The sequence below is a fragment of the Carcharhinus amblyrhynchos genome, chromosome 3 (genome assembly GCF_965287045.1).
Source record: "Carcharhinus amblyrhynchos chromosome 3, sCarAmb.v2.hapA, whole genome shotgun sequence".
Classification (NCBI taxonomy): domain Eukaryota; kingdom Metazoa; phylum Chordata; class Chondrichthyes; order Carcharhiniformes; family Carcharhinidae; genus Carcharhinus; species Carcharhinus amblyrhynchos.
Window position 1 is genome coordinate 134,598,942 of NC_137326.1, and position 24,723 is coordinate 134,623,664.

The 24,723-nt window shown below is 43.5% G+C and overlaps 1 protein-coding gene across 1 annotated transcript; it reads left to right on the forward strand.

The window, feature by feature from the left end:
- Positions 1 to 1,767: 1,767 nt before the first annotated feature.
- On the forward strand, positions 1,768 to 23,865 carry LOC145341153 (membrane-spanning 4-domains subfamily A member 8-like). The gene is made up of 7 exons (XM_080186056.1): positions 1,768 to 2,057; positions 4,170 to 4,367; positions 9,687 to 9,818; positions 13,075 to 13,131; positions 18,906 to 19,028; positions 19,119 to 19,235; positions 20,849 to 23,865. The coding sequence occupies exons 2-7, from the start codon at positions 4,185 to 4,187 to the stop codon at positions 20,960 to 20,962; spliced, it is 726 nt and encodes a 241-aa protein (XP_080042182.1). The 5' UTR covers positions 1,768 to 2,057; positions 4,170 to 4,184; the 3' UTR covers positions 20,963 to 23,865.
- Positions 23,866 to 24,723: the final 858 nt, after the last annotated feature.

A 24,723-nucleotide genomic window follows, 5' to 3' on the forward strand; every position in this document is an offset into this window, starting at 1 on the left:
CTCACTGACACAAGATTAGACATGACGGAGAGAATTCGGTTCCGGATGTACTTTGGTGAGATGAAGCCGGAATAGGTTTCTCTCTACAATATCTTACCCAGTCTGAACCCAGACCAAAGAAGAATGCAATTGAAAAAGCTTAGTGTGCAATTCAGTTGTCAGCAAGGCAGCTGATCGCTCGCTGCTCATAGGTGATTTGAGATGGGCAACGTGTGTGCATTGTCTGAGGCACTCACATGCCACAGGAATACAAAAAAAACCCACATCATTAAAGATGCAGCTCTATAAAAAGATTCAGAAGCAGTTATCATACATCAGGGGTGCTATCTGTGGTTCAATTCATTTCTAATCTAACTTGTTGAAATTTTTTAAAGTGTTTTTTTTAATGTGTTTTTACTTTTATTTTGTCAGGTATATTTGACAGTAGATTTTCTACAATCTGAGAACTCAATTCTTGAGGGCTTAGACACAGGTTAAACCTGCAATCGAAATGAATATTGACTGGCATTTAAAGCTATCAACTCATCAGCTGAGATATATAATCATTGAATCCCTACAGTGCAGAAGGAGAACATTTGGCCCATTGACCACAAATCCACCCAACCCCCATCCTCGTAGCCCCACATATTTACCCTGCTAGTCCCCTGTAATAACTCCATGGAGGCAAAAGTCCTGTCACCAAGTTATTTTATTTTATTTTATTTACACTGTACATCTGTCCACAGCCAGCTCTCCAGTTGCTCCCTACTGAGAGAGTCTGACACACCTGCTTTAAATAGGGAGCATGAGGCTCCCAGGTTTAACCATCAATTAAGACTCACCAGATGGTTCATACTCCAGCAAGCCAACCTCATTAGTATGGCTGAAGTCACCACTTCCCCCGACACTAAGAGTCAATTTACCACAGCCAATCAATCTAATCCCCACATCTTTGGATTGTGGGAGGAAACCAGAGCACCCAGAGGAAACCCACGCAGACATGGAGAGAATGTGCAGTCTCCACACAGACAGTGACCCCCAGGACAGGAATATGATGATGGGAATTATCCCCTATTGTTTTTAACTGCTCCCCAACCCAGGCTGATTGGGTGCAATATCCAGTCAATGCAAAGACGCTGAATAAATAGTGTGAAAGAGACCTAGGGGTCCTGGGCTAGCCAGCGATCAAGCTGGCCAGCAAATGGGCAGACTGACACTGTGTGTGCACTGAGTGCACTGTCAGACCCTGGTGTGAATAGACTCTGCCCTTCCGAGCTTTTAATGACCTTCACACTTGTGACTTCTGCACGGCAGAGTGTGTGAGATTTGGATCTGAAGTTGCACTGAAAAAAAAAACTGGTGATTTATATCAATTTTCTCACTTATTCAGCACTTTGGGCCCCCTATATTCTGCTTGCTTTCTTCTCTTGTTTCCTTCTCTATGAACGGCATGCTTTGTCTGTACAGCATGCAAGGAACAATACTTTTCACTGTATTCTAATACATGTGACAATAATAAATCAAGATCAAAGTCTAAATCCAAACCCTGCCCTGCTTTTCCTCATTATTTTCTGCCTGCCGTAATGAGGCAGCGGAACAGGTCATTTACGGAAAAAGACAGCCTAAAAACCAGAAAAACTCACGACCATGTTGATTATTCCACATGTTTCTGTTATTTCCGTAACTTTATACAAGTACTTTCCGATGCGAGGTGGAGCTGCCGGTTTGTCTGAAATCTCACAAAGCCGAGCCTTCGCCAAAATTAAGTAATGAATGTGGGCGCATTTTACCTTCAGACAATACATTTCGAAATGCTGCCAGACCTGTTGATTTTTTTGCAGCATTCTTTGGCCCAATGTCACCCCTCCCACATCCACTAACCTTCACCTTTATTGCAAGTAGATTCTGTTTTGTCACGACACTTGGGTTCTGATGTTCACTGAACATCAACGTGAGCCACCAAAGCCTCCTCGTCCAGGTTGCATACCCCACAGGAAGGTGGGATTGAAGAAATACTCCAAACACCTCTCGTTCATTGTGGGGTCTCCTCGCTTCTGGAAGGTGTTTTTTGATCATTGGTGAGTCTGAATCCAACGGAAGTAACAGGAAAAAGGGGATTGGAGCAGTGTCAGATAATCAAATAACGTTAAGGGGTAATGCACAATGGGAATTGCTCTTGCAGAGAGCCAGCATAGACCAGGCGGGCCGAGTGACCTCCCTTCTTTGATTCCTTGATTTGGCAATTAGTAAAAAGAAATGAATAGTTTCGCAGAATGGGGCAAACCTTGACCATAACAGGATTGGAGCTTGACATTGCATTTGAGAGGGAGAAAGCTCCCTCCACAAACACAAGTTTAAAATTAGTACAAGGCTAATTTAAAAGGAACAGGCTGTAAACTGAACACTGGAGCTGAGCCGTTAATAGGTGAACCAAGAAAAGTAGCGGGACGTTTTCAAGGAAATTTTTTTTTATTCACTTTATTCCAATCAAGTCATACTAAAGGCAATTTAGAGTCCCAACAAGTTGAGACATTCCCGATCCAAGCTGACTAGGCTTGGATCTTACCTCCTGTCTTGGTTTCAAGCAATGTCGGCTAAAGGGAGATGTTTCTACTTGTTCAGTCAAGTAACTGTGCAGAGCATAAACATTAAAGTGCAGGTTAAAACTGAAGAACTGGCTTCATAAATGTAAAAGAAATGAAAATGAAAAGGATAGAAGACAGCAAAGAGAAACAACGAAAATATTAAGAATAGAAATTTGTTTTTTAATTAAAATACTGAACGCTTTTATCAATATATGGAGAAAAGAGAAGGATGCTCAGGATGACGTGGCTGACATAAATGATACGAAAACGAAATATAATGACCTGTTTATTAATCAGGTTTTTTGCATTCACTATTATTGTACAGGAACAAAATAAAATACCCAGAAGAGAAGAAAACTAAAATAGATTAGTGGGAGGAATTTCAAAGACATTTTGGAGGAAATAGCGAGATTTTAAAGAAATAATAATAATAATTAATAGTTAATAATTAATAATAATTAATATAATAGGAGGTTCACTAGGCTGATACCGGAGATGAGGGGGTTGGACTATGAAGAGAGACTAAATAGACTGGGTCTGTACTCGCTGGAGTTTAGAAGGCTGAGGGGGGATCTTATAGAGATGTATAAGATAATGAAGGGGATGGACAGGGTAGAGGTAGAGACATTCTTCCTGCTTAGAAAGGGCAGCAGGACTAGAGGGCGCAGCCTCAAGATAAGAGGGGGGGGCAGTTTAGATCTGAGTTGAGGAGGAAGTTCTTCACTGAAAGGGTGGTGAATCTCTGGAATTCTCTGCCTGTTGAAGTGATGGAGGCTACCTCGCTAAATATATTTAAGTTACGGATAGATAGGTTTCTGACAGACAAGGGAATTAAGGGTTATGGGGAGAAAGCGGGAAAGTGGAACTGATCCACTTCAGATCAGCCATGATCTTATTGAATGGCGGGGCAGGCTCGAAGGGCTAGATGGCCGACTCCTGCTCCTATTTCTTATGTTCTTATGAATCAGAACCTGGTGGTTTTCACCCTGAATCTTAAAGAAAGTTGGTGAGGCAATTGCCCCATCCATATTAATTTTTTTTTAAAACCATGTTCTATGTTCTATCTTTTCCAGTTGGAACTAAGGTTGTCCAAATTCCCACTTTTAACTCAATTTGATTGAATACAAGTTCACACAGCCTTTGACTGGTTATCAGGGAAGCATCGGGAAAAGTCCAACATTGAATGTGCTAGTATTTCTCCTGCTAAATTATATGTGTCACAAGACTGAAAGTAATTCGAGAACAATGCCTCCTATATTCTCATCCAAATCGTTAACATAAATGACAAATAACAGTTGATTCAACACCAATCCCTGAGGTGCACCGCTGGTCACAGGTCTCCAGTTTGAAAAACAATTCTCTACCACCACCCTCTGGCTGAAGCCAGTTTTGCATCCGTTTAGATACATCACCCTGGATCCCGTGAGATTTAACTTTTTATCTTAAGGAACGTTTCTGTTCCTTTGCATCTGAGTTTTGGTCAGAGTTGTGCGTAGATCATTGAACGAGATCTCACAATTTTGCTTAATGCATACAAGTTTAGATTATTAAAGAAGATTAGTTCACAAATCAGAAAAGACTCATTAACTCTCCTGTATATTTCAGACAGTTGCTGTGAAAATGGCTCATGTGCCCAGCAATGTTGGTAATGTCTTTGTACAAGGCCAGTACCCACCACCACAGCCCAGCGCTCCTCAGTTGATGCCACACATGGGAAAGCATGTTGTGAACGGAAGTATAGTGATGAACCAGAATTATTCTGCTCGACAACTGAATTTCGGAGGAAAACTCATGGGCCTGGGTGTAAGTGCACTTCCCAAAGTATATTGTTTATATTTTACCATACTAAGGTTCAGAAATAAAACAAAGGTGTCATGCTAATAATATAAAATGTTATTGACATGTTTTGCATGGCTTTGCTTTCAGCATAACTGCCGGCGATTATTTTTATTCATTTGTGAGACATGGATGTCCCTACTTGCCCGAGGGCAGTTGAGAGTCAACCACATTGCTGTGGCTCTGGAGTCACATGTAGACCAGGCCAGGTAAGGACAGCAGATTTCCTTCCCTAAAGAACATTAGTGAACCAGATGGGTTTTTTTGACAATCGACAATGGTTTCATGTTCATCAGAAGATTCATAATTTCAGATATTTTTTATTGAATTCAAATTCCACCAACTGCCGTGGTGAGATTCGAACCCAGGTCCCCAGAACATTAGCTAAGTTGATGGATGAATAGTCTAGCAGTAATACAACTAGGCCATCACCTTCTCAGCCCAATGGGGTAACGATTATGTCACAAGATTAGTAATCCAGTGGCCGAGGAATTTAAATCCCAATGGTCATTGGGGAATTAAACTCTAGGTAAATGTATCTGGAATGAATAATTCTTACCATACATTTGCTGGATTGTCACAAAAATCCATTTGGTTCCCTACTGTCCTTTTGGAATGCAAATCTTCCGTTCTTATCTTGATTGGCCTCTAATTTCTGTAGAAGAAAAGCCCTGCTGGTTGCCACAGCACAGTCACTTCCTGCTCTCTCTGTTGGATGGTGGGATGATTGTTTGGGACCAGATCAGAAACTCCAAGGTATATTCTAAAGTCAGCCTAGACTTCATGTTGCATGTCTATTTATGTTTATTGATGTCTCCTTTTGCATCCACAGGCGATTCGGTCCACCTTGTTGGCCAACAAGGGGCATACACGCGGTGGGTCGTGCGAGGGTTGCTCTTGGATGGTGCTTCGAGAGTTGCCTAGTGCTTCACGTCCGTTAGCGTACGCTTAAACTGGACCAGTTGACGGGCAGCACGACAGCTCAGTGACTATCACTGTCGGCTGTGCAGTTACAGGGACCCGGGTCGGATCTCCGGCTTGGGTCAATGTCTGTGGGAGTTTGCACATTCTCCCCATGCTTGCGTGGGTTTTCTCCGGGTGCTCCGGTTTCCTCTCGCATCCCAAAAACATGTTTTTTAGGCTGATTGGTGTCAATAAATTGTCCCTGAATTGGATCTCCCTTAACCTGGCGCACATATAATTCTTTAAATTTGCACCCCCTTTATTGTGGAGAGGTAGACAAAAACATCGACGATCGATGAAAGACTTGAATAAGGCACTGACTGAGTGTTAAAATGGGCAGTGCAGGCTTGTAGGGCCGAAGGGCCTGTTTCCTGTGCTGTTCTTTGTTCTTTGTTCTTTGTTCTAGACCCCAACTTTTTGGTTTTGGCTTTAGTGTGAGCATAAGGTGTTTTGCTCCAAATGTGTTTCTGCTGACCCACTAGGAAGCTTTTATTAAAACAATTTTTATTTAACAACACAATTAAAATGTAACAAAAATAATTTGCACGACTTTTACCAAAATACTTAAAATAATTAAATACTTAAGCATGGCAAGGTATAATTCTTAACTTTTAGCTATCCCTACGTTCCAATGTGAGCAATATCCCCACAAACATAAACCCCTCCTCAGAATCAGTTAGTTTAAAACACACAGATTTACATGGGGTGCTAGGCATCCAACATTTTAAAAACTTTGGACACAGATATAGAAAATCACCTATCCTCTGACTCCCAGACAGCAGCCTCCAGAGAAAGAACTATCTTCAAACAACAGAACCTTAGAGAAAGAGATCTATTTTCCAGCAGGTCCCAGATTCCCATCTCCACAGAGAGAGAGAGAGAAGGAGATCTGTAAGGATTCAAAACAGGAACTGGCAGCTTCTTTCTCACTATAAGCCTAGCTCCACCCAGTCACATGATTTTCCGATCAATCAACTTAATGAAACCCTACTCTGAAAAGCTTAGGGGAAAACACTAAAAGAACAAAATAGCCCAGATTAAAACAAACACACCAACAATTAAGATCTTCTGCATGCTCAGCCTGTGGGCTGCAAGTTGTAGACAAAGCAGCACCGGATAAACAGAACTGACTTATTAACAAAATCCTTTACCAGAAGCATGACACAAATACATTCCTTGAAGACACAGTATCATCACACTACAAACTCCTCTGAATAATTCAATTAATTTAATCTCTGTTTCCACAGATGTTGCCACCCCGGCTAAGTATTTCCACAACTGTGTTTTATTTCAGATTCGCAATATCCACAGTTTTTTGCATTTGTTTCAAATGCTACACCTAACTATAACATGTTGTCAAGAAGTCTCGTGGCACAGCGGATAAGTTCCCTGCCTCTTAGACAGAAGATCTGCCTCTGAGTCCCACTCAGGGACTTGATGGTATCAGAATTTGCATTTAACATGTCTAGAAAGGTTGATTATAAAGCTGTGAGTCTCTCCCATACACCAGAATATCCAGAACTAAGTGTAGTAGAGCTACCTGATCAGCAATACCTGATGTGGTGTAATGCCTCTTAAGTTATAGCTTCTGGCAACAGGCTCATGAACTGTTCCAGGGTAAACTAACCATAGAGACAGACATAAGCACGTACTTTGTCTGTCTCATGTGTCACAAGGCAATGGAAAGGAATAAAGATAAATGAATTTGCTTACATTTTGGCAGTAACTTCACTGCAGTGTTAATATAAGCCTACTTGTGACATTAATAAATAAACTTAAACTTAGTTATCATCTGAAATGTTCTGCCCGAGAGGAAGCAGATTCAATGTTTACTTTCAAGATGCAGTTAAAGGTATACCTGACAAAATGAAAACATGGGTGACACGGTGGCACAGTGGTGAGCACTGCTGCCTCACAATGCCAGGGACCCGGGTTCAATTCCTGGCTTGGGTCACTGTCTGTGTGGAGTTTGTACATTCTCCCCGTGTCTGCATGGGTTTCTTCTGGGTGCTCCGGTTTCCTCCCACAATCCGAAAGATGCGCGTGTTAGGTGCATTGGCCACACTAAACTGCCCCTTAGTGTCAGGGGGACTACCTGGGGTAAATACGTGGAGTTGTGGGGATGGGGTCTGGGTGAGATTGTGGTTGGTGCAGACTTGATGAGCCGAATGGCCTCCTTCTACAGTGTAGGAATTCTATACAGGTTTATAGGGAAAACGTTGGAAGAGTGGGACAATTGGATAACTCTTTCAAAGGCTGGCTGAATGGAATCCTCCTGTTTATTTGTGGCTCCATGATTGTACAATAAAATAAAGCTAGGGGAAATATTTCCTCATTCCGATCTGCGCATGGACCATTATGAGGAAAAAGAGAAGAAAATCACACATTAATTTGTTTCTACTTTGAGTTGTCGCCATCTGAAATCTGCTGCCTGAAAGGGTGATTGAAGCAGGTTCCACCATTACATTCAAAAGGCAACTGGAAGTGTACCTGACGAGATAAAAAAACACTTGAAACTGTAAAGCTCCTGGAATACCCCTTTGAAAGGGCTGACACAGACATGATGGGCTGAATGGTCTCCTTCAGTTTGCTGCCTGGTCCCTGATTCTGTCGCAAAATTCATAGTGGGAAATGTCTTCCTCATTCTGACCTCGGCATTGAGCGTTATGAGGAAAACGTGGTAAAGAAAATTGCACATTCTTTACAGCCCCCATTAGAGTATCCTTGTATTAATGTCAATGGAGGGGGAATCAGATGGGTTCTGCTGCTGATAGACTGTCATCCCCACCAGAACTGACTTCATACACGGCACACAGACAATGATCTGTCACAGTGATAGAGAATAATATTCACCCTTCGTTCAAAAGGTGAGTTTCACCCACAGAACATCAAGTTATCTCTGGCTGTGCCCCAGAATTGACATTAATTCAGTAAATTACAAAATAGAGTTGATTCTGTGAAAGACTCTGTTTTACTTCATTTTCAGTAAGAAGTCTGACAACACCAGGTTTAAGTCCAATCGATTTATTTGATAGTAAACGCCACAAGCTTGCGAGGTTTCCCTCTTCGTCAGGTGAATGGAGAGTTCTGGCCTCAGACAGGGCATATAACAGCACAGACAGTTTACAGATTACTGATTAGAATGTGAGTCTTTACACCTAACCTGCTGTTCAAGTCTTAAAGAGACCGACAATGTGTGTGGAAGGAGCCCTGATCACAGGTTAAAGAGATGTGTATTGTCTCCAGACAGCACAGTGAGTGAGGTTTTGCAAACCCAGGCAAGTCACGGGGGTTACAGATTGTGCAACATGAACCCAAGATCCCTGTTGAGACCGTCCTCATGTGTGCGGAACTTGGCTATCAGTCTCTGTTCAGCGACTCTGCGCTGTCGTGTGTCGTGAAGGCCGCCTTGGAGAATGCTTACCCGAAGATCAGAGGCCGAATGCCCGTGGCCACCGAAGTGTTCACCAACAGGAAGGGAACAGTCTTGCCTGGTGATTGTCGAGCGATGTTCGTTCATCCGTTGTTGTGATGAACTCGACAATCACCAGGCAAGACTGTTCCCTTTCTGTTGGTGAACACTTCAGTGGTCACGGGCATTCGGCCTCTGATCTTCGGGTAAGCATTCTCCAAGGCGGCCTTCACGACACACGACAGCGCAGAGTCGCTGAACAGAGACTGATAGCCTAGTTCCACACACATGAGGATGGCCTCAACAGGGATCTTGGTTTGATGTCGCACTATCTGTAACCCCCGTGACTTGCCTGGGTTTGCAAAACCTCACTTACTGTACTGTCTGGAGACAATACACATCTCTTTAACCTGTGATCAGTGCTCCTTCCACTCACACTGTTGGCCTCTTTAGGACTTGAACAGCAGGTTAGTTGTAAAGATTCGCATTCTAATCAGTAATCTGTAAACTGTCTGTGCTTTATATGCTCTGTCTGAGGCCAAAACTCTCCATTCACCTGACAAAGAGGTAAACCTCGCAAGCTTGTGAGTTTACTATCAAATAAATCGGTTGGACTTAAACCTGGTGTTGTCAGACTTCTTACTGTGTTTACCCCAGTCCAACGCCGGCATCTCCACATCATTACTTCATTTTCTACATTAAATCCTAAAAATTACCATTTCCAATTCCGGAATTCCAAGTAATGAATACATTGGATAAACTGCACATAGTAGAAATCACTGGAGGTGAAAATCAGGCTCTTTCTATGGAAAGGGCGGCTGATCTGTACTGTCAATTTCACATCGTGGAGCAAGTTAAAGCTGACAACAGGTTTGTTTTTCAATTTAAACCCAGTTTTCTGGTTCTTGCAGATAACGGAGATTGTGACGGGTATTATCGCCATAATCATTGGAATAATAGAAATCACTGTTGTTGTGCGGGGTCCTGTTCGAATCAGTGACTTTTCAGTGCATATCGGGACACCCTGGTGGACTGGAATTCTGGTAAGTGTTACTGATGAATGTAAACTGTAAAATTGTCGGGATTTCTATATCTACCTGACATTCGTTAGCATCAATTGGTAACTTTCATTCCATTTTCTTGATTGGCTTTATATATAGAGTTAGCAGGGACAGCAGATCTCCTCCCAGCTCCAGCAGTTTTCCTAAGGGCCATTGTTGCATGCTACCTACCCCCCCTCATTGTCCTTCGAGTAGTGCATCCCTCACCAACCTTACAGCACCCGAGGATTACCTGACTACATCTACCTGCAAGGTCACTCTCCTGGATGATGTCAAGTGTTGATGGAAAGTGGAAAGTGTGCCATCTCAATACCACCTTATAGATAGTGGACAGGCTTCAGCGAGTCAAATACTTGGCACAGAATTCCCGGGCTCTGCCCTGCTCTTGGACTCGCCCTATTTGAATGGCTGGTCCAGTTAATTATTTAGTCATCCAAACTATCAATGGTAGGGAATTCAGTGGTATTCAGGACTTCATGTGATGCCATTGTACGTCAAGGAGAGATCGTCAAATTCTCTTGCTGGTGACAATCATTACCTGGCACTTGTATAAATGCTACTTGTCACTTACTAGGTTCAATGCAGGAGGACATGGCAGGAGCAGCACTCAAGCATACCTAAAAATGAGGTGTCATTCTGATGAACCTACAACACAGGAGTAAATATGTGTCAAACAGCATAAGCAGTGAGTGATAGTCAGAGCTAAATGTCTTCATAACCAGTGGATCAGACTTAAGGGCAGCATGGTAGCACAGTGGATAGGACTGCTGCTTCACAGCACCAGGGACCCAGGTTCAATTCCTGGCTTGGGTTACTGTTTGTGTGGAGCTTGCACATTCTCCCAGTGTCTGCGTGGTTTTTTTCTTCGGGTGCTCCGGTTTCCTCCCACATTCTGAAAGACGAGCTGTTTATTGAACTGAACAGGCACCGGACCGTAGTGGTTAGGGCAATTTCACAGTAACTTCATTGCAGTGTTAATATAAGCCTTTCTTGTGACTAATAAGTAAACTTTAAGCTCTGGAACATGGTGATGGTTGGAGTTCAATCATCTGAGTTCCAGGATATCACTGCAAGAGTCTCTAAGGGTAGTGTAATGGGACTAACTAGCTTCAGCTGATCTATCAGTGACCTTCCTTCCATCATAAGGTCAGAAGTGGGGGTGTTTGCCGATGTTTGCACAATGTTCAACACCTTTCATGGCTCCTCAGACACTGAAGCAGTCCATGTTCAAATGCAGTAAGATCTGGATAATATCCAGGCTTGGGCTAAAAAGTGACAAATAACATTTTTGCCAAGAAGTGCTAGGGCACTGACCATCTCCAGCAAGCTAATTATTGCTCCTTTACATCCAATGGCATTACATCCTCCACTATCAAAATCCTGGAGGGTTACCATTGAGCAGAAATTGAACTGGACTGGCCATATAAATACTTTGGCTTCAAGAACAGGTTCGATGCTAGGAATCCTGCAGTGAGCAACTCACCTTCTGTCTCTCAAAGCCTGTCCATCATCTTCAACTCAGAATCAGGAGTATGGTGGAATATTTGTCATTGCCTGAATGAGTGCAACCCCAAAACAGCTCAAGAAGCTCAACATTATCCTTGACTGATATCCCTTCTAGAAACATACACTCCCTCCACTACCGACACACATTGGCAGCTGTGTGTACCTTCTATAAGATGCATTGCAGGGACTCACCAAGACTCCTTAGGCAGCACTTTCCACACCCACAACTGTTATCATCTTGAAGGACAAGAGCAAAAGACACATAGGGACACCATCACCTGCAAGTTCCCAACCAAGCCACTCAGCGTCCTGTCTTGGAAATATGTTACCATTCCTTCACCATCACTGAGTTAAAATCCTGGAACTTCCTCCCAAACAGGGAGTACCAGCACCACACAGATTGTAGCGATTCACAAAGGCAGCTCGCTAACGGCAATTAGGCATGGGCAATTTATGCTGTTCTAACCAGTGATGCCCACATCTCACCAATCAATAAAAAAATTACAAGCCTGAATGTTATCCAGATCTGATTGCACGCAGGCATAGGCTGCTCCAGTATCTGTAGAGTAGCGAATGGGAATGAGCACTCTACAATCATCATTGATCATCCCCAGGTTGGATCTTACGGAGAAAGGAAGGTTATGGATGAAGCAATTGAAGGTGGATACCAACCTATGGACCTCCAATGTTTTGGGGCTGAGATGATTGGCCTCCAACACCCACAGCCATCTTCCATTGTGCTCGATATGAGTCCAACAGTTGGAGAGGTTTCCCTCTACTTTCCATTGACTATTTCCACCACTTTGCTGAAGATTGAGAGTAGACTGGTGGGATAGTAATTGTTGGATTGGATATATTCACTTTCTTGTGTACAGTGCACATGTGGGCAATTCTGCATATGGTGAGAGAGTTGCCCATGTTGTGGCTGCATTGTGACTTGGCTAAGGGTTCAGCCAGTTGTAGACCAGTGTATTCAGGGCTTTGCTGTATCCTGTACCTTCAGCCGTTTCCTGATACCACATGGAGCAAATCGAAATTCAGGGTCAGTCTCCAAAGATTGGTTAGCAATCTGCTTATCCATTCAACAGATTCCCAAAGGGAAATTGATTGGTGAAGAAGAAACCAGCATAAATGTCAGACTCAGATGAAATTCAGAATAGTTTCTCAGAGGCTGGTGTCCCTTTAACTGATTCCCTTTATTTTCAAACTTGTTTCCAGTCCTAACTTCAGGTACAAGGTCAGAATCTGGAGTGTCAGTAGCCCTGACATTCCTCAATATATAGGTGAGACTCCCTGATTGGACAGACAATCATTACCTCAATCAGGGAGCTCATACTCTAAGAGACCAATCTCATAGGCCTCACTGAGGAAAATACATCATGCTCAACATCCTATAGACCCACTGAACACCTTCATTCACTCTCTTCCAATTTCAAATGGAGGAATGGCATAACGTGGAGTGCCATAAGCATAGACAAGGGTCATGGGTGGAGGGGGGGACTCTTAATGTTAAAATGGTGGCGTGGGCTCGTTGGGCCGAAGGGCCTGTTTCCCGTACTGTGTTGTTCTTTGTTCTTTAATGGCCGATTGAGCAAGGGTTCAAGTGTGTGGAGTCAGTGTGTAACATAGTTCTCCAGCATGAGGGGAAAATCATTTCGGAAAGACAAAAATTCACATTCCAAATATAATTATTTTTTGAGTCGTCTCTCTGATGTGAAGTATGTTTTTTAAGTTTATTATTGCAGGTTCTCTTGCTGTTGCTGTTGAGAAGGATGCAACACTCCCTGTGGTAAGCACTTATTCAAATAACGTCCTTTTGAAACTGCCTCTTCAGTTTACAATATTTCCTAGTTTAGTAATTTTAGAACAGTGTCCCCGAGCTCTGGACTCAATCACAAGAGGAAAAACCCTTTCAAAGTTCACCTTTATAATACTCTTCAGGATCCGAAATACTTCAATTAAGTCACCTCTCACTCTTCTAAACTCTAGTAAAAACAAGCCCAATCTTATTGTAATAACTCCAAGGAAGTGACAGTCCTGCCACCAAGTTACTTTACTTACACCATACATCTGTACCCAGTCAGCTCTCCAGTTGCTCCCTGCTGATTGCAGGCTGGGAGTCTGACATACCTGCTTTAAATAGGGAGCATGAGGCTTCCTGATTTAACCATCAATTCAGACTCAGCAAGCCAACCTCATTAGCCTGGCTAAAGTCATCATACTTCCACATTTATCCTCATAATATAACCTGTTCAGTCAAGACGAGAGGTCACATGACACCAGGTTATGGTCTTGAAAGTTTATTTGAAATCACAACTTTTGGGAGTGCTTCTCCTTCGTCAAGTGTAGTGGACAGAGGCGCGTAGGAATGGAATATGTAGGCGGAGTGACGATAGCCCGACATTCATAGGTAATCAAGACTGTCAAAGGATACACAGAGACAGTGTAGTGCAGTGTAGGCTGGCTGAATAACAAGTCTTTACAGGTAATCACGACTGCTAATAGATAAGTGCAAGCAAATAAATATAATCAGCGTGTGTAAAGTGTCGACAGGCCGTATAAGTGAAGGGATGACCTAAGAAATGATCATTTAAGGCAGAGAGAGAATTATAAATAATCAAAGTGCAAAATGGTGCTAAACACTGTGCAAATTAATTCAGTAAGAAATCTCACAACACCAGGTTAGAGTCCAACCAGTTTATTTGATAGTAATCTTACAAGCTTTCGGAAACGGTGTTCCTTCATTGCACACCTGATGAAGGGACACTGTTTCCGAAAGCTTGTAAGATTACTATCAAATAAACCCGTTGGACTCTAACCTGGTGTTGTGAGACTTTTTACTGCGTTTACCCCAGTCCAACGCCGGCATCTCCACATCAAATTAATTCAGGCAGAGAGATCATCACCTGTAATCAAGGTGTGCATAATATCTGAACAGGATAGCTGGGATGATTTTTTCAACACAGAACAGTGGGGTTACACGTAGGGTTATATGTTACATGTAGACATAAATCCGAGATCCCAGTTAAGGCCATCCTCAGGAGTGTAGAACTTGGCGATCAGTTTCTGCTCAGCGATTCTGCATCATTGTGCATCTCCAATGAGAACACTTGCCTAAAAGTCAAAGGCCAAATGTCCCTGGCTACTTTCAGTATGACCTCTCATCTTGTTCACCCCAGTCCAACACTGGCATCTCCACATTCTGCTCATTCCAGGAAACTTTTTTCTGATCCACATCCAAAACATTTCCATATTTCAATAAATAAGACAACCAAAACTACACACAACATTCAAGATATGGGGGACAATGAACAAAGACAAAAAAAATTACAGCACATGAACAGGTCCTCCAAGCCTGCGCTGACCATGCTGCCAAACTGAATTAAAACCCCAAAGAACTAAGAAAATTAATTGTCTTTAATTGATTTTCTTTCACAATTCTCCCAAAAAAATTCTAAGTGTGGAATTCACTGAAGTAAATCCCATTGCTCTTTGCAGTGGGATTTGCAAAATGAATCTTCCATACTCTGTGCACTACAGAGTGCCCTAGTTTGGATCAGGTGGAAAATCAGGAGGTGGGACCTATTCCTGCTGGAGAAGCCAGAAGCATAGCGCTGAGTGAGCCATGGCGCATGTGCTGATCTGTCAGCACTAAGATTGGTACATGCGCAGTGGCCCCGCAACGCTGGTCTCCCGATCGCAAGCCAGCTCAATCACTGGCCAGCCCCACAACCCTGCAATGCTAACCCTCCAATCCTCCCTTGGCCCAATCGCAAGCCCCCCCCCCATGAAGCCCTGACCCCCACCCAGCCCGATGGCCAACCCCAATCATTGGCCTCCCTCCCTCTGTCATCCAGCCAGAGTGGCAGAGGGAACCCCACCTCCACCCAACTCCCCCAGAGGCCCCATCCCACCAAATAGGCCCTGCCATCACTAGCCCGGGACCCTGGGCACTGCCCGATAGCTGATGGGCAGTGCCAAGTTCCCTGGAAAGGGAAAGGGTGCAGAGGAGGTTTACCAGGATGTTGCCTGGTATGGTGGGAAGGTCTTATGAGGAAAGGCTGAGGGACTTGAGGTTGTTTTCGTTAGAAAGAAAAAGATTGAGAGGTGACCTAACTGAGGCATACAAGATGATCAGAGGGTTAGATAGGGTGGATAGTGCGAGCCTTTTTCCTCGGATGGTGATGGCTAACACGAGGGGACATAGCTTTAAATTAAGGGGTGGTAGTTATAGGACGGATGTCAGAGGTAGGTTCTTTACTCAGAGGGTAGTAAGGGCGTAGAATGCCCTGCCTGCAGCAGTTGTGGACTCGCCAACTTTAAGGGCATTCAAATGGTCAGTGGATAGGCATATGGATAACATTGGAATAGTTTAGATTAGAGGGTCATTAGATTGGTTCCACTGGTCGGCGCAACATCGAGGGCTGAAGGGCCTGTACTGTGCTGTAATGTTCTATATTCTATGTTCTAAGCTGCCCCCTGGGCATTACCACTTTGCCCCTTGGGCAGTGCCGGGGGGCTCAGGCTGGTACTGTCCAGATGGCAATGCCCAAGAAGCACACCCCTCACCCCAGACCTCCTGGGGAGCCTCGCTGAGCTCCCTTCCCTCCAGCGGGGTTGGGCTGCCAGCTCCCCATGAGTGAGCTGGAGTGGAATACTCCGAGCGGGGGAGGAGAGAGGCTGGTGGGCCCAGACACTTCAGTCCCGAACCTGCTAATTACCTTTAAATTGTATGTAAGTGATCATTATAGTAACTTATGCAATAATATTTATCCGGTGCCTGGAGACTCGCGGAGGCTGTGATGCCCAGTGGGAAGCCCGATACATGGCCAATGTTTGAGGCTTGTGCAGGGTGAGTCCCCTCCCCGCCTTGATCTCTCTAATGGTTTGTATAACTGAAGCATAACACTCATACTTTCATGCTCAGTTCCTCATGTAATGAAGAATAGCATTCCATTAGCTTTACTAAATCTATGCCGCACCCGCTTACCAACTTTTCCTGCCTCATGCCGCCTCAATCTCTCTGCAGCAGACATTCTGCAGCGCTTCTGTTATAATCTGCTTTCTTTACCCTTGTGGCAAACTGAACAGTTCCCCACTTTACTCCCTCTGCCTGATTTTCGCCCACTCACTCAACACGTCTTATCCATTTGCAAACTCTATATGTCTTCTTCACAACATACTTCCCTCCCTGTCTTTGCATCACTTGCAAATTTAGTTACCCTGCCTCCACTGCCCTCAGCAAAGTCATTGATGTAAGTTGTAAATCTTTGAGGCCCCGGTACAAACCCCTGTAGGACATCACTCATCATCACAAGACTCATTTACGCACAAGAACACAGGAATTAGAAGTGACCGCCAGGCCCTTTAAGAATGCCCCGCCTTTCAATGCAATTATGGATGATCTATGCCAGCCTCAACTCCTTCTCTCTGTTGACCCAGCCATCAATCCCACAAAATAACTTTCAAAAATAGCACTCTGCAGTTTTGTAATTACCTGACAGCTTGCAAACTTGTGAATCTGGGAAGGGGTCCAATAAATCCATTTTGTTTAATGCAATAATACCTATTTCTCATATTTTACTTGGAATATTCCTCTCTCCAGGTTTAGTTACAATGTGTTTTTTCCATTCTTTCTTCTGGCTGTTAAATGTCATCATTTCCTCACACGAACACCAAAACTTTGCATGTTCAAGGCAGAAATCAATAATTTTCTGGAGATTAATCTCATCGCAGGATGTGACGTTAACACAGGAAAGTGGCATTGAGGCAGACCATTTTAAAAACATAGAAACTAAAATCAGGAGTAGGCCATTTGGCCCCTTGAGCCTGCTCTGCCCTTCATTTTGATCATGGCTGATCATTGAATTCAATATCCTGATCCCCCCCCTCCTCCCATATCCCCTTTAGCCCCAAGAGTTATATCTAATTTCCTCTTGAAATCACACAACGGTTTGGCCTCAACTACTTTCTGTGAGTGAATTCTGCACATTCACCACCCTCTGGGTCAAGAAATTTCTCCTGAACTTAGTTTGGAAAGGTTTATCCTCAAACTATGAACCCTAGTTCTAGCCTCCCCCACCATCAAGAACATTCTTTCTGAATCTACCCTTTCCAACACTGTTAGAATTTTATAAGTTTCTATGAGATCCCCTCTCACTCTTCTAAACTCCAGTAAGTATAATCCTAACTGATTTAGTCTGTCTTTGGATAACAAGCCTACCATCCCAGGAATCAGCCTGGTAAACTTTCACTGTGCTCCCTCTATAGCAAGAACATCCTTTCTCAGATAAGGACACTAAAACCGCACACAGTACTTGAAGTGCGGCCTTATCAACACCCTACTATCCATGGGAGGCACTGTAGCACAGTGGTTAGCACTGCTGCTTCACAGCTCCAGGGTCCTGGGTTTGATTCCTGGCTCAGGTCACTGTCTGTGTGGAGTTTGCACATTCTCCTCATGTCTGCGTGGGTTTCCTCCAGGTGCTCCGGTTTCCTCCCACAGTCCAAAGATGTGCGGGTTAGGTTGATTGGCCATGCTAAGAAATTGCCCCTTAGTGTCCAGGGATGCGTAGGTTAGAGGAATTAGTGGATATAATATGTAGGGATATGGGGGTAGGGCCTGGGTGGGATTGTGTTCGGTGCAGACTCGATGGGCCGAAAGGCCTCTTTCTGCACTGTAGGGTTCTATGACTTTACCAGGCTGATTCTGGGGATGGTGGGACTGATGTATGAAGAGAGCTTGACTAGGTTAGGATTGTTTTTGCTGCAGTTCCCATGAATGAGGGGGGGATCTGATAGAGACTTATAAAATTCTAACAGGACTAGACAGGTTAGATGCAGGGAGGGTGTTCCCGATGGAGGAGGTGACCCAGATGTCCAGGAGTCACCGTCTGAGGATACAGGGTCTTTGGGATATCTTTGGGATATCTCCATATCTTTGGGATTCAGGAAGTAGTCGATGTCAGAGCATTAAATGTATTCAAGAGGCAGCTGGATATAGCACTTGGTGCAAATGAGAGCAAAGGTTATGGGGAAAAAGCAGGATTAGGCTATTGAGTTGGATGAGCAACCACGATGAATGGCGGAGCAGGCTCGAAGAGCCAATTGGCCTCCTCCTGCTCCTATCTTCTATATTTTTATGACCTGGAAACATTCTAGATCACATCAACTCAATCTGAAATAGAATATTTCCTCTCGCTATCTCTGATTCCTTCCCACATCAGTCTTTGGCCTCTGGTTACTGACTGTGCTATTGGAAACAGCTTAGCCTTCGTCATTCGATAAAAAGACTAATCATCCGATTGAAAATCTCAACAAACTAATCCAACTTCTCCAATCTATCCTAAATGAAGTCCCTCATCCTTGGAACCATTCCAGTAAATCTCTGCTGCACCCTTTCTAAAACCCTTCCAAAAGTGTGACATTGAATGAGTTTATATAGACACAATGATCTGGGTAGATTTTAGATAAACTAGAATAGAAGTAGAGTTGATGAGCCAATGGATTTTTTTCTTCCTGCCATGTTTTCTCATGTTGTTTAATACATGTTTTTACTTCTAGATCAGAGGCTGTTTAGCAATGAACATCATCAGTGCCATTGCCTGCCTCCCAGGAGTAATAATATACTGTATAAACCTTGCTTATCCAGTTTGTTTCCCATCGTTTTACTGTTTTTATCATGAGGTAAGTGCATCATTATCCTGAGCTGATTTTAAGAAGTATTTTCGATTTCTTTCTGTCCGACTGAATGTATTTGTGTACAATTCGTTGCAGGGTACAATTCCATGTTTGGTCATCCTCCTGCTACTGACACTGCTCAATGCAGCAATATCCATCGCAGTTTCCAGCTTCAACTGCAAATCTCTGAACTGTTGTTGTGCAGCACCAACCGTAAGCTATGTAACAAATTAATCTTGAATTAATAACTTGAGTTCTGTTGCCATTGTGTATTTGCATGGGAGGCTGTTCGGGAAGAGCCAGGAGATCCAGGGCAATTTGGCAAATTGGATCCAAAATCAGGCATAGCAGCAGGCAATAGAGTGTTGGTAGGAAGTTATTTTTATGGCTGGAAGCCCATCTCTAGTGGTGTACCGCAGGGATTATAGAATCATGGAATCGTAGAGTTACTACAGCACAGGAGGAGGCCATTCAGCCCATCAGGTCTGCACCAAGCACAATCCCACCCAGGCCCTATTCCCATAGCCCCACATATTTATCATCCTAATCTGCCTGACATTAGGGTCAATTTAGCACGGCCAATCAACCTAACCTGCACATCTTTGGACTGTGGGAGGAAACCGGAGCACCTGGTGGGAACCCATGCAGATACAGGGAGAATGTGCAAACTCCACACAGGCAGTGACCCAAGGCCGGAATCAAACACGGGTCTCTGGGAATGTGAGGCAGCTAACCACTGTGCCACCGTGCTGATCCCTGGCTGTTTGGAATTTACATGAACAATCTAGGTGGGGGTGGGAGCTGTATGATCACTAAATTTGCAGATTACATAAAAATTGGTGGTGTGGTAAATAGCCAGCAGGAAAGCCTTGGGCTACAGGGTTGGTCAGATGGGCAAAACAGTGGCAAATGGAATTTCACCCTGAAAAGTGTGAGATGATACATTTTGGGAAGACTAACTAGGCAAGGGAACACACAATGAATGGGAGGACACTAAAAAGACTTTGGTGTGCAGGTCCGTAAGTCGCTGAAGGCAGCAGGGCAGGTAGATAAGGTGATTAAAAAGTTAATGGGATAACTGCCTTTATTAGCCTGTGAATAAGATGCAGTTACCAATGAAACACATTTAGGTTCTTCCAATGAAGATAAACTATTTGGGCAGCACGGTGGCACAGTGGTTAGCACTGCTGCCTCACAGCACCAGGGACCTGGGCTTGATTCTCAGCTTGGATCACTGTCTGTGAGGAATCTGTACATTCTCCCTGAGTCTGTGAGGGTTTCCCCCGGGGTGCTCCGGTTTCCTCCAAAAGACATGCTGGTTAGGTGCATTGGCCATGCTAAATTCTCCCTCAGTGTACCCAAACAGGCGCCTGAGTGTGGCGACTAGGGGATTTTCACAGCCACTTCATTGCAGTGTTAATGTAAGCCTACTTGTAACTAATAAATAAACTTCAAACTTCATTCCCAGCAATTCATGGGATAGATTTCCTCAACAGCAAAAACAGAAAATATTGGAAAATCGCAGCAGGTCTGACAGCATCTGTGGAGAGAGAAGAGAACCAACATTTCCAGTGTGGGGGCCCCTTCCTCAGAACTTTGATAGATTTACTCACCTAAGCATGTTCAGGAAGTGCTCCCCTAGAGTTGCAGCGCTAATAAACACAGCTTTATGGATTGCTGTGGTAGAGGATCAGCACAAACATTGTCCTAGTGGGGAGAGAGGCAGGAGAATGGCTCCAATGGTTAGAGAGAAGTGGCTGAGTCATGATGAACTGCCTGACTCATTCTGTGCTAACTCTAATTATCAGTGTTGTTTTATTTTTCAGCCAACGGTTGTGGTGGTGAACAATGCAGTTGCACAACCCATTCCCCAGCAAAATTTCCATATGAACCCACCTCCCTACAACATCCACCCAGTGGGAAATGTACAAGTCGGATAAGAACAGTTGAAATTCTGCCAAGTGCTATTTATTTAATCTTCCAAGTTATTAATATTATCAGTGTATATGTAAAGATTCAGAATTCTGTCCTTTTTGTTACTGAGGCAGGTGATCTCACCAAGGTCACATGCATTGCCAAAGCACTGTTTGCTTTGAAAAGACACCATTGGGCTTTCTACTCTACACTGCTGGAGGGGGCATTAAGAACCATCCATTTACAGTGGTTCCGGTTGTAATTGTGTGTGTGTGTTGCGGAGTGAGGGGCAGGGAATTGAATAGACTGGGTCTGTACTCGTTAGAGTTTAGAAGGGTGAGGGGGGATCGTATAGAGACGTACAAGATAATGAAGGGGCTGGATAGGGTAGAGGTAGAGAGATTCTTCCCGCTTAGAAAGGATAGCAGGACTAGAGGGCACAGCCTCAAAATAGAGGGCAGTTTAGATCGGAGTTGAGGAGGAACTTCTTCACTCAAAGGGTGGTGAATCTCTGGAATTCTCTGCCCGTTGATGTGGTGGAGGCTACCTCATTGAATATATTTAAGTCACGGGTAGATAGGTTTCTGATAGACAAGGGAATTAAGGGTTATGGGGAGAAAGCGGGAAAGTGGAACTGATCCACTTCAGATCAGCCATGATCTTACTGAATGGCGGGGCAGGCTCGAAGGGCTAGATGGCCTACTCCTGCTCCTATTTCTTGTGTTCTTTTGAATGGTTTGCTGGGGGGTAGGGAGGATCCCTTGCCTGTAAGAAATTGATAAACACTTTTGTTCAAACCACCTAGACATTTGATGCTGATTTATTTATGGTGAAGTCCACTAGTTGCTACATTTGTTCAATTCAGTTTTATGTCTTGCTCAGGGCCCTGGCCATTACTCATACACATACATACCTGGTCAGCTCAGATGTGTGACAGTCAGGGAAAATCTCCATGGTCTCTGAGCCGATTCCTCGGAGTCAAGTTTGGTTTTGGCCAATCTTGTTCAACAGGCTGATAACAAGTCAGTAATCCACCCCCCCAGTTTGAAATCAATGGAAATAAAAATCCATACAGATGTAAATCAGGTTGCCAACTGCATATGGCGGTTTCTTGTTATCACATACCTAATTAAAATTGACAAGAGAGAGCCCATTATACATTTTTAAAAGCCGTTCTGTATTTTCCAAACCTTGTCAACCTGTTTAAAACTATCGCTGTGTGAGCCAAGCATCTCGACTATCAGATTTTCAGCTTGCGCCCCCCCCATTTATCTGGTGTGGTAGATCAGTCACTGCAGTTCCCCAATCTGCTAGCAGCACGGTGTGCTGGCAATTGCAATTTCACTCAAAGTATTAGAAAGGAATGCCAGCTGAACATTTTAGCACAGAGGAAACATAATCCAGTGTGTCGACAAATGGACAGAGAAAAGATACGCAAAAAAGGTTAGAACAAAGAAAAGTACAGCACAGGAACAGGCCCTTCAGCCCTCCAAGCCTGTGCCGATCATGATGCCCAAACTAAACTAAAAAAAAACCTGCCCTTACTTGGTCCGTACCCATCTATTACCATTCATGTATCCATCCATATGCCTCTTAAATTTTGCGATTGTGCCTGCTTCCCCCACCTCCCCTGGCAGCGCGTTCCAGGCACCTACCACTCTGCATGAAAAACTTCCCCCGCACATCTCCATCCCCCTCTCAACTTGAACCTGTGCCCTCTTGTAATTGACACTTCCACCCTGGGAAAATTATTCATCCTGTCTCTGCCTCTCACAACTTTGTAGGCTTCTGAGAAATAGCCTATTGTAAAGATACCCACACATTGGAAAAGTGTTCATTCACCTTTGGTCATGGGTGAATTTCAGCCAGAAGGTTACAACCAGTCACACACAGCTGAAGCTCAGAAAATAACAGTGTCATCCAAACGCACGATAAAATATAAAATGCAACAGCACTCATTAATGAATAGGAATCAAATACTTTCAAATAGCATGCAGGGCACATGTATGAACAAATATTGCAAAGACCAATGTTACACATACACACATTTCAATAATAGTAAACTCCAAAACAGTCACCAAGATACATTATCAAACAGTACAGAATAAATTCAAGCATATATTTTAAAAAGTAATACACAATGAACAAGTTAGTAAAGATCTTCCATGCACGTAAATAAATAATACACCAACTCATCTAAATATAGAATCATACAGTGCAGAAGGAGGCCATTCAGTCCATCAAGGCTACACCGACCATAATCCCACCCAGACCCAATCCCCATGCATTTTCCCTGACACTAAGGGGCAGTTTAGCATAGCCAATCCATCTAAACTGCACATCTTTGGTTTGGGGGCAAAGGGGGCCACCAAGTCATCCTGACCATGCAGACACAGGGAGAATGTGCAAACTCCATACAGACAATGACCCAAGCTGGGAATCAAACCCATGTCCCTGGCATTATGAAGCAGCAGCGCTAACCACTGTGCCACTGTGCTACCCATGTTAAATAGTAGATAGTGTGAATGGATAGAGCATAGATAAATTTTGCAGGGAGGTTGAAAGATAACTCAATAAAATTGGTTTTGCATGCATCAGTACAAATAATGGCATTATTTTACACTTACTCTGCGGTTTCTCAATATGGATTTGACAATTTGATAGGTGGACTGAGATTCACAACTTCCCTAATCGATGTTGTCTTGTTGTATTATCATGTTACTAACCTGCAAAGAAAAATACGCTCTGAAGTGGAAAATGAGAAAGTGTTTGGAAATGGATGTAATTTTCAAATCAGCTTGTAGAGTAGAGATGATGGGGTAAGCCCCCTTTCAAATGATTGCTTTTATGGGGTAGTCAGGGGTTTCTGATGTTGCTGTATCTTTTCACTGTATAATAAATCTACACAAAATAAAATCTACATGAAATATTTTATTGAACCTTGAAAATACCGAATACATATCATGAATCTCATAAAGTCATGAAACATGAATGCTTGGATTGAATATAAGGGGACATCGATCTCTGCAGTGTTAGTCTTGTCCCTGCACTGACAGAACTGTCCACTGATTGTACGGGTTCCTTTCTTATATCCATGCTTGCCTTTATTCTCTGAAATATTTGCTCACTCATTTCAATCTGAAACGGTTCCACCGTCTGAAATCTGTTTCTTAATTCCATTTCCTCTCTGCAGTTATTTTCTCGGTTACATGTATAATCTCAGTCAAGGTGTTACTGTCACCAGGAGAGGGTGCTGCTTTGTTGCTGAAGATATTCTTTAGTGAAGATATCAATCCCAGATCACTTCTATCAGTTCTAGTGATGAGGTGAAATTAATTAATTAATAATTAATTGTTATTAATAATTGATTAGATTTATTATTGTCACGTGTATTAATATGCAGTGAAAAGTATTGTTTCTTGCATATTATATGGACAAAGCATGCCGTTCGTAGAGAAGGAAAGAGTCATAAAGTCATAGAGGTTCACAGCAGGGAAACAGGCCCTTCGGCCCAACTTGTCCATGCCACCCTTTTTTTAAACCCCTAAGCTAGTAGCACAGTGGTTAGCACTACTGCTTCACAGCTCCAGGGACTCAGGTTCGATTTCTGGCTTGGGTCACTGTCTGTGTGGAGTTTGCACATTCTCCCCGTGTCTGCGTGTGGGTGTTCCGGTTTCCTCCCACAGTCCAAAGATGTGCAGGTAAAGTTGATTGGCCTTGCTAAATTGCCCCTTAATGTCCAGAGATGCATAGCTTAGAGGGATTAGCAGGTAAATATATCGGGATA